Here is a 10,533-nt window from a genome sequence, read left to right on the forward strand (position 1 = left end):
TTGCTTTTAAGGGATAGTTTACCTACTTCAATATATATGAAAAAGATGCTTTCAAGGGGTGACATAATACCTCTTCAATAATACTTTCAATAGGTCTTTTGTCGGCAAAATATGGAGGATGATTTAAATCTTAATACTTACAAGAGATCATTTGTCTCTAAAAAATACCTTTAATGGGTAATAAACCTCTCAATAATACTTTTAACAGGTAATTTGAGTGTAAAAATTAAATTTAAGGGGTAATAAACCATTTAATAATACTTTCAATAGGTCTTTTGTCTCCAAAATATACTTTTAAGGGATGATTTACCTCTTTATTCTTTCAAGAGATCATTTCTCTCCAAAAAATACTTTTAAGGGGTAATACACCTCTTAATAATTAATAAACATCAATTTTTATTTTACAGAAATTTTTTTACAGTTTCTTCATTGATTTCGATAGCATTCTATATACTGGGTGTCTCACCTTTGTAGTGTTTTTACCTTGTATAATACATACATGGTCTTACTTTTGTTGTGATCGCTGGTTTTTTTGTGCTGGGTGTATACGTAAGGATCGGGTGATTAAAACACTGTTTAGTGGAAGTAATGGCAGCAGTTTTAATGCCTATTTCATTAAAAAAACAATATGCAAAAACATGTTAAAAAATCCAACACTTCTTGTTTTTTTTTTCAAGAAAAAACGTAAAAAGCAACTAAAAGTCAGTCTTTGAATAATTTAAGAAATGTATTCAAAATTTACAAACGGGAATGTAGAAACTGTACAAAAAACACGCTTACAAAAGAAAAAAAAGAGGAAAGAGAAAATTTAAAAACGAAAAAAAAAAATCGTTATAAAGCTTTGTTTTTTTATCGATTTCAGATCTATAAATTTTAGTTTTCATCAACTTCGGCTTCCTGGTCTTCATCGAATTCGGCGTCTTCGTCGGCGGTGGCTTCTTGGTATTGTTGGTATTCAGACACCAAATCGTTCATGTTCGATTCTGCTTCGGTGAATTCCATTTCATCCATACCTTCTCCGGTGTACCTGTAAAACAAGAAAAACTTTTAAATCAAAACTAAAAACATACAAATCGCGATTAGAATGTACAGTCGATCAAAAACTTTGTTTCCAATTTGAATTTTACATAGCAATAAAGTTTATTTTAAACCACATCTTCGAAAGGCGTTAACATAATGGGATAAATGCAAATTAGGTTCAAATCACTCAAAGTACCTGTAATTTAAATTTAACAAGAGTTTTTGCACACCCTGTGCAACGGCATCATATTTAAAAAAAAAATGTTCACCAAGTTCTATATTTCCTAATAATACTTCTAAAGGGTTATTTCACCCTTTAATACTATTTTGAAGGGTTATTTGTCTCATAACTGCTATAAACAAGTCCTAAAAAGTTTTAAGAGGCTATTTACCCATTAATACTACCTAATAAAATTTTAAGGTGCGATTTTCCCATTAATATTACCTAATAAAACTTTAAGGGGCGTTTTACCCATTAATACTACCTTGCAAGGGATATATGTAAAATTTAGTCCGTAAAAATATTTCAATTGTCGTTTAGACGTCCAGAATACTTTTAAATGACTACTTACCCCTTAAAAATACTTTTAATAGATAATTTAATCGAAAAAATACTAGGGGTGAATTATCTCTTAAAAATACTCATAAAAAGTAATTTGACTCTAAAAATACTTTTAATGGTTAATAAACCTCCCAATACTACTTTTAATAGGTATAGACTCTATTTTGACATATATTAATATTTTTAATAGATAATTAGACTCTAAAAAAATACTTTTTAAGGAGTAATCCCAATAATACTTTTAATAAGTGAGTCGACTTAAATATACTTTTAGGCGTTATGATACCTCTTATAATACTTACAATACTTTTATGGGTTATGATACCTCTTAATAATATTTTTAATAGGTAATTTGACTCTAATAAAGTACTTTTCATGGGTTTATTTACATCATAATACTTTTCAATAAGTAAATCGCCTCAAAATATATTTTAACGGGTAATATTCCTCTAAATAATTGTTTTAATACGTGACTTTGATGTTAAGCAATGCTTAGGCTGTAACTGGCATACTATTAAGAATAATTTTGTACCAAAAAAAGAAAAAAATCACCGCATTTTTTTCAAGAAAAAATTGAAATATGTTAACCGAGACCTACCAATGCAAGAAAGCTTTCCTTCTGAACATAGCGGTGAATTGTTCTGAGATACGTTTGAACAATTCCTGGATAGCTGTTGAATTACCGATGAATGTGGCGGACATCTTAAGACCTCTAGGCGGAATGTCACAAACGGCAGTCTTAACGTTGTTAGGAATCCATTCGACGAAATAGCTGCTATTCTTATTTTGAATGTTGAGCATCTGTTCGTCGACTTCTTTCATCGACATCCTACCTCTGAATACCGCAGCCACCGTCAAATATCTACCGTGTCTCGGATCGCAAGCGGCCATCATATTCTTAGCATCGAACATTTGCTGAGTGAGCTCGGGAACGGTCAATGCCCTGTATTGCTGGCTACCTCTCGACGTAAGAGGAGCGAAACCGGGCATGAAGAAGTGGAGACGCGGGAACGGTACCATATTTACCGCCAATTTTCTAAGATCGGCGTTCAATTGACCGGGGAACCTCAAACAGGTGGTTACTCCAGACATTGTGAGAGATACTAAATGATTCAAATCTCCGTACGTCGGCGTCGTGAGTTTCAAAGTCCTGAAGCAAATGTCGTAGAGAGCTTCGTTGTCGATACAATAAGTTTCGTCGGTGTTTTCTACCAATTGATGAACGGAAAGCGTAGCGTTGTAAGGTTCTACTACTGTGTCTGACACTTTCGGCGAGGGGACTACTGAATACGTGTTCATTATCCTGTCCGGATATTCTTCACGGATTTTTGAAATAAGGAGGGTACCCATACCTAAAAACCAATTCGTATACGTGAAAAAAAACCATCAAATCCATAGATAAAATATTACATACCTGAACCAGTACCGCCTCCAAGAGAATGTGTAAGTTGGAATCCTTGTAAACAATCGCACGATTCAGCTTCTTTTCTCACAACGTCCAATACCGAATCCACTAATTCAGCCCCTTCTGTGTAATGACCCTTCGCCCAGTTGTTACCGGCGCCTGATTGGCCGAATACGAAATTATCCGGTCGGAAAATTTGTCCGAACGGACCGGAACGTACTGAATCCATGGTACCGGGTTCCAAATCGACGAGGATTGCCCTCGGTACGTATTTTCCACCGGACGCTTCATTGTAGTAAACGTTGATTCTTTCCAATTGAAGATCGGAGTCTCCATGGTAGGCTCCGGTGGGGTCGATACCGTGTTCATCGGAAATGATTTCCCAGAACTGTTGAAAAAATTGTTTCAATCACGTTTTACAAAAAAAAAAAAGAGAGAAATAAGTATACAAATCCAAAAAATGTGAATTCTAATTGGATTAAATGGATACGAGGTGTGGCTATTAAGAGATATAGGGCCATGGATACACTGGTTTGTCTACAGACAAGGTAAACATCGCAAATTGGTAATCTTCGACACTTTACTAAATGGCCACACCTCGTAAGTCTTCTAATAATAATTAAATTAGATAATAACACCAAACTTAAAAAAAACATTAAAATAACAAATTAAGAATTTAGAAGATAGAAAATTGAAAACTAAATTTAGATAGTGTCATTTTCAACTCGAACTTTAACCTGATTCATTAAAGTCGTGTTCTGAACACAGATTACATAATTTAATTCAAGGTCTACAATACAAAATACTACTTTCTAGAACAGGTTTATTTGTTTTTATTTTATAAATAACTATGACAAAATATGAAAACTAATCGATGTTTTCCACATAGATAAAATTACTAATTATAAGAGGTTATACCTAAAAGTTCAGTTACATCACTATACGTACAGTCCAGACGTAGTTACACCCGACTTTTAGCTCGAGTTCGATTACAACAAGAAACAAATGAATAGGTAATTACAAAAAAGGAGATAATACTACAAAATTTAATCCTTAAAAGTTTCCTCATGATGAAATCAAGTACATAAACGACCGGGATGAAGGATATTAATAGAATTTTTTTTTAATAAAAATGAACCACACCTCGTATAAATGAAAATATGAAATGTTTAGAGCACGACCAAGCCCACTTTGATGCGTTTTAATGATTAAATGTGTTGAAATATTCTTTTTATGGTTTTATAACGATCGTTTACAAGGATGTACAAAAAATATTTATAGCATCGTAATTTGATTAACTACTCCAACTCAATTTATTTAATCGAATTAATGGCTAGTTAAATGAACTTCTTATACAGATTCAACAGACACACTTGAACGAGTTTAAATAGGTATTGAAAATCAATACGACTTTGTCTGAGCATGAAACTGCATTAAAAACTGGGAAATTAATTAATTAGAACTGGAAGTTGACTTATTTATAAATCAATTATAAACGAAAAACGCTTCTGGAAAGAAAAGTTTCAATTTTCACGATTTTGAAATTGTGCAATGCGGAAATTGGCAGTTATTCAAAAGAAGAAGCATTTCAAAACCTCATCACAGAATTAGAATGAAAATATTTATAGAAACTAGTCATTAATGACACAACGAATTTTATAAACTATAAACACCCTGTATATACAAATTCATAAGACAAAATTTAGGAGATAATTTGCTCGTACGAAATTAAAATGAGTCTTTCCTATAACAAAATTACCTTAGTCGACCCCTTTCCGAGATATCACCCTTAAAAGGTGGTGACTAAAATTTATTTTCAATTTTTTTCTTCTAAAATTTCAGTAATGCTAGATACACCCATGAATCGTAAAAGTTTTGATATGAAATAAAGTAAAGGTTGATAATTTCATCCCCGTATAATATAACAGAAAATTACTGAATTCGTTTCCAGCTTTACTGAAATTTTAGAAAAAGATTGTAACTCAATTTTATTCATCCCTTTTCAAGGGTGATATCTCTGAAAAAGGTGGGTTGAGAAAATTCTGTTATGGGAAAGATCAATCTTGATTCCATACGAGCTATAACCTCCTGAATTTTGTCGCATGAATTTAGAAACACCCTGTATATTTTCAACCAAATAAAGTTTATAATAATTGCAAATTATGAGTCAAGTCACGGCTATATATAGTCAATATTACGTAACATGCTCCCATTTATAGTAAACAATTTCGTAATTTACTGCTCCTGATTTACCAAATAGTCTTAGTTTTAATATATTCGAAATGCTTGATCAAGGAAAATAATTGGAAACAATTCAATTCTGTTCTACTTTAAGCTTAGAGAAATTATTAGATTATCTACATCCCATCAGCTTTCTCTTCATAACTGTAAATCTTCACAAAACGAACGCAAAAAAGATGTTAAGTTCAGAGAGGACGTTGAACTTCATTCGAAGTAATCAGTGAAGTGAAATATACCGTTTTTTATAAATAATTTAATACATATAATTTGTTAAGAGAAAAAAAAAAATGTGAAATCAAAATCAATAGAGACGCGTCACTTCAACCGCTTTGGATGACCGTTAAAAATTACTATCCTATATGAAAACATCGTCTTCTACACGTTGAATAATTTTCCTTAAACTACAATTATAAAATGAAAATTTGAGAATTAAATACGAAATTTAATTATTTCTAACTAATAATTTGTTAAAACGATGAAAAATAATAAGTTTTATCTAAATTCTAGAAAAGAAAAACCGTTATTTAGCTACGCCTACTTAGACACGTCGATGTTTTTAGGAAAATCAATACAACAGCCGGCCGGTAAAATCAGTTTAGACGATAATCATACGAAAATTTATATTTTAAAAAATAAATAACGATAAAATACGCATTATTGCACAATATTTTTGCGATATAAATAATGTTAACAAAAAAAATCGGAAAATTATAAATTTCTAACAAGATGGCCGGTAACTACAATAATCAATTGAACTGTATAATAAATCTTATTATATAAAAAGAATTACTTACTTTAGCTCCAATTTGGTTACCGCATTGACCGGCTTGGATGTGAACAATTTCCCTCATATTTGATTTAATATAAAATATATGTATAACTATAACTAGAAAACACAAACGTTCAGCTCGATTCTTTGATCTGAAATGTAATGGCTGCCGCGTATGTTGTATTATATAGATGCCCCCACCCCCGGGTGGCAGCACTGTAAGTTACTAGATTTGGTTTAAACGTCTCGACTTCTTCATTTGAATGTAGGGCGTAAGGCGTTTCTCGAAATTATTAATGCTTTTTAATATATTTAATGTTTTTGTCATTGTTCACGAATTTATGTTTGTTTATTTCAAGTAGCTAATTATTCACATGTATTATAAAACATTAGTTCGTCATATAAGCGCAGAAGAACATCAGGATGCACCTAGTGTTTTATATGAATATAGGGGAGAGTAGCGCAAATTAAATTCGTTTAAAAGAATCATTATATTATGTCTTCAAATTTAGCTTAATTAGATTTAGTATTATCATAATGGGAGTGGGTATAGGTGACAAAATTATACTTTATATTATATTTATTCATAACAAATCGTAATAGATAGTTTTTATAAATATAAATTTATTTATTACAACCACCTGGTAAGTTAGATGTATTATCGGAAAAGGTAGAAGGGAAGGTTAGGTATATTTTACGATAATAGAGATTACGTAACAAAGTATTGGGATGGGATAGGTAGACATTGTAGGGGTGATTAGGGCAAGGATTTATTGTGTGGTTATTTTTTGCATGTAAAACTTGATTTCCTCTCAATCACAAAAATTTTATGATAACTTTTTGTAAAAGAGTAGAAAGTTGTAAAAAATCATGTTTTTTGACAATAAGGGATATTTTAAACGATTTTAAATCAAAATATATTTAAACAAACGAAAATATTTTCAATTTTTTTTATTATATTAGTAGATGTGACACGCGTATTGCACACAATAGTCGAAAACCGTTACTCCTACTAGATTATCTAGAGGAATTAAACACAACCAAGGTTATTAACTCATTGTATACAGGGTCGTTAGAATTATACGTAGGTGTATCTGCTGACGATTATTAAACCATTATCATTACGTGTACAATAACTTTTACCATAAAAGGATATATTGATATTTAAAAAATGGAAATAGAAATTTATTTAACAGAATTTTTTATATGGTAAAAAAATTACGATAATATACCATAAAGAAAGTTATGGAAAGCTTTTAATATAAAAAAATATGAGCTTTTCACAAAAAGAATGCGATGAAAATTGACATGATTAGAAAGATTATGAATAGAAAAAAACGTACAAGTTTGTCAGTACAAAGACCAAGAGAAATTTTTTTTCTCATTATAATCATCGTAATAACTTTGTCGAAATAGAGATTGTTTTTTCGCCTGATCGAAAGATTTTGCCCATTAGTAGGATACAGCTTTTTGATTTCTATGCTAAATTTGTCCCACAACAACTACTTCGAGGAATGCTTCGGATCCCTTCAACTTTTACTAGATCTCCAGTCGCCCTTCCGCCAAAACAACCCTAAACCATCAGCCTCCTCTATGTATTACAACCTTCATTACATATAGATCTAATATCCGTTCTTCCTTTGACCTTTTGACGTCTCAAATCTCCTTTTTACTGTAAAAATACTCAGACGGATTCGTGGATTCATTGATTTGAGCTACTCTCTGGGCCAATACGTTTTTTCTTCAGCGGTTGTGGTTTTTCGGAGCCAAGTTGAACGTTTTCTATCCCCAAAGCTCCTGCTGCTTGTATACCATCAAACGTGGCTACAAAGAACAGTAGAAAACGGTTTGAACTGGTCAAAAACCAAGTGTTTTCAATGTTACATAAGAATGTTTTGCAATAAACCTTCAGATAGGTCAGTCGTGTACCCAAACGTGGTTAGATCCATTTCGAACTGAACCCTATTGAACCGGACAGTAATTCATATGATTTAAAAAGTTTTAATTTAGTTTCTATGTATACAGGATGGATCAAAACACGACGTTATGTGTTTTGTAAGATTTCTATATATATTTTTATGATGATTACATACTAAATTTGTTTATTATCAAATTTATCATACACTCTAAAGGTGATAAATGTTGTCATACATAAGAATCATCGGTTAGATCATTTTAAAAATTTGTAGTACTGCGGAAACGAAATTATTCGAATATGAAACAAAAATAATTATTTTGGGAATATCCGATTATATCAAAACGAGACTTGGTCACGAAATTACGACAGGGTATCTAAAATTAATGTTCCCTTGAACTTAGTGATTATGCTAATTTTTTATTGACGAAATTTATAAAAAAAAAACATTTAAAATCATAAGAGACTGAACGTTTTGGCATTTTGGAGGTGGTTTTATTCTTTTTATATGAACCGATTATGAAATAATCAAAAAAAAAAAAAAAGGAATTGACATTGACACTGAATACAATTATTATATATGATAAAATGTGAATTATAATGATTTCAAAACAAATTTTCATGGCCAAAAGTTTATAAAAAACGCAGTGATATTATTTAAATTAATAGCAACAACACCTTATTTAATAAAAATGTCATCATATCTATAAATATATATGCTTAAACTGATGACGGTATTTCATTATCAGTTTATAATATTTTAAGTTAAGTCTGTCTTAATTTTTAACTCGTTAAACAACCGAATAATTCATACAAGATATAAAGGGTGTTCCAACAATAATAATAGAATAGCTACCATACTTTATTCAAGAACAGAAGTCTGGTTATTAAATAACGAGACTGGTTACGAAAAAAGGTTTTATAAAAATACGTTTTAAATAAAAACTTTGTTATAGTTTATTTATTTTGTTATTTTCTTCAACTTGTTTGAAATGTGAGTTAATTTAGGGGTAGTCAGTTAAAATTGATGTATTTTTCGTCCCTAATATTAAATAAGGTGATTAAAAACGCTCAATTGAGCCTCAATAATTAATTGAAGTAAGCAAGATAATTTCCACATGAAAATGAATTTTTTTCACAAATATATAGTTTTAAGGGTTGATATTAAGTATTTGACCCTCAATATACGTCTTATGTTCAAAATTAATTTCCATTCGAGTGAAAAAGAGTGACTATTAATATTTTTTATTGTAGATTTTAGGTATATAACAAGTTATACATCAGCAATTAGAATCTTGTGAAGATGATTTAATTTAACACACTTTTGACAACAAATTGCAACATTTGAGAATGTAACGAATTAAACAGAGGAGAAATATCGTAATTCCTTAGCAGGAAGAGGAAGAATGATTAATTTACACGATTTTTTGTATAGTTTTCGTAAACATACCTTTCTACCTTCCCTATAGCTTTTTATACAAAAAAAAACAAAGCAAACACATGTCACGTGATAAAATATAAGAAAAATCAATTTTATTAAACTTTCTATATATCACAAGTATTATATAAGTAAAAACATAGATGAAAATCGTTTCTAAATAAAAAGTAAAACCTATCACATTGCTCTTCATATTAATAACATCCTGTATGTTGGAAATAGAATAAAAGTAATATATATTAAAAAATAACACCCTAATAAATGATTTTTTAATCATGTTGAGGTTTTAATAGATAAAAAAAGAAATTATCATATGTACTAACAATATGTTTTCAATTTCAGAATTTTCTTTCCGTACACCAAATCTTCGTCTATCAATAACATTTCTTTGTTCATATTTACTTTTAGAAAAGAATTCAGTACTATTTCCGTTTTGATTTGAATTATAAAAATACGTTTCAAATCAAAACTGTTATAATAACACACTTTTTTTGTAATAACAAACTTTGACAGTTCTACTTCATAACCTCACTACTTGACAATGACACATAATTTCGGTCTGGATTACAATAACTAACAACCATCACAGGAACGCAAAAAACGAGGAGGTGAAGAAAAATATTTTGGTATCCTAGCAACCGATGTATGCCATTTTTGTATTAGGATACCGAGAACGAGGAGGTATTGAAATTATCGGTTTCTAATATCTATTTACATTCTTTTTAAGCCGTCAAAGTTTGGTTATTCTGGACGTAAAAACAATGTTTTAACAGTTTCAAATCAAAAACAGAGGTCTGGCTATTAAATCATGGAACTGTTTACGAAAAAAAGTTTTATTATAAAAGTTATTCTACATTCGAACGCTTCCTCCTCTCCCCACACACCTGTCCATACGTTTTTTCCATTGATCGAAACAGTGCTAGAAGTCTTGTTTGGTGGGCGCCTTTAGGAGAAAAACTCTACGAGATTTTCAACTAATCGACAGGGGATAAGAGTTCTAGAATGGCGTCCCTGGTATAAAGAAGACGATATCTTCCAGCTGGATCCAGGATGACCAAAACCAAGCAAATAGATTCAAGCAGTCGACGAAACAAGCTGCTAAATGACGATGAAACTCGTCCAGTTCGAAAAATTGGAGATCAAAGACAAACAGTGGCCTTCTCAAATGTGTTATGTCAACTGT

At 30.8% G+C, this 10,533-nt stretch overlaps 1 protein-coding gene across 1 annotated transcript; it reads right to left on the reverse strand.

The window, feature by feature from the left end:
* Positions 1–575: 575 nt before the first annotated feature.
* Positions 576–6,441, reverse strand: LOC130894848 (tubulin beta-1 chain). Its single transcript, XM_057801862.1, has 4 exons — positions 6,023–6,441; positions 2,997–3,375; positions 2,181–2,934; positions 576–1,027 (listed from the first exon to the last, which is right to left on the reverse strand). The coding sequence occupies exons 1-4, from the start codon at positions 6,077–6,079 to the stop codon at positions 874–876; spliced, it is 1,344 nt and encodes a 447-aa protein (XP_057657845.1). The 5' UTR covers positions 6,080–6,441; the 3' UTR covers positions 576–873.
* Between the last annotated feature and the right edge of the window lie 4,092 nt (positions 6,442–10,533).

The sequence above is a fragment of the Diorhabda carinulata genome, chromosome 6, assembly GCF_026250575.1.
Source record: "Diorhabda carinulata isolate Delta chromosome 6, icDioCari1.1, whole genome shotgun sequence".
Taxonomy (NCBI): domain Eukaryota; kingdom Metazoa; phylum Arthropoda; class Insecta; order Coleoptera; family Chrysomelidae; genus Diorhabda; species Diorhabda carinulata.

Coding starts and splice junctions, on each gene's coding strand:
- LOC130894848 (XM_057801862.1), bottom strand. CDS start 6,079: ATGAGGGAAATTGTTCACATCCAAGCCGGTCAATGCGGTAACCAAATT. Junction 3,376..6,022: donor GTAACCAAATTGGAGCTAAA/GTAAGTAATTCT, acceptor TTTTTTCAACAG/TTCTGGGAAATCATTTCCGA. Junction 2,935..2,996: donor TGGAGGCGGTACTGGTTCAG/GTATGTAATATT, acceptor ATTGGTTTTTAG/GTATGGGTACCCTCCTTATT.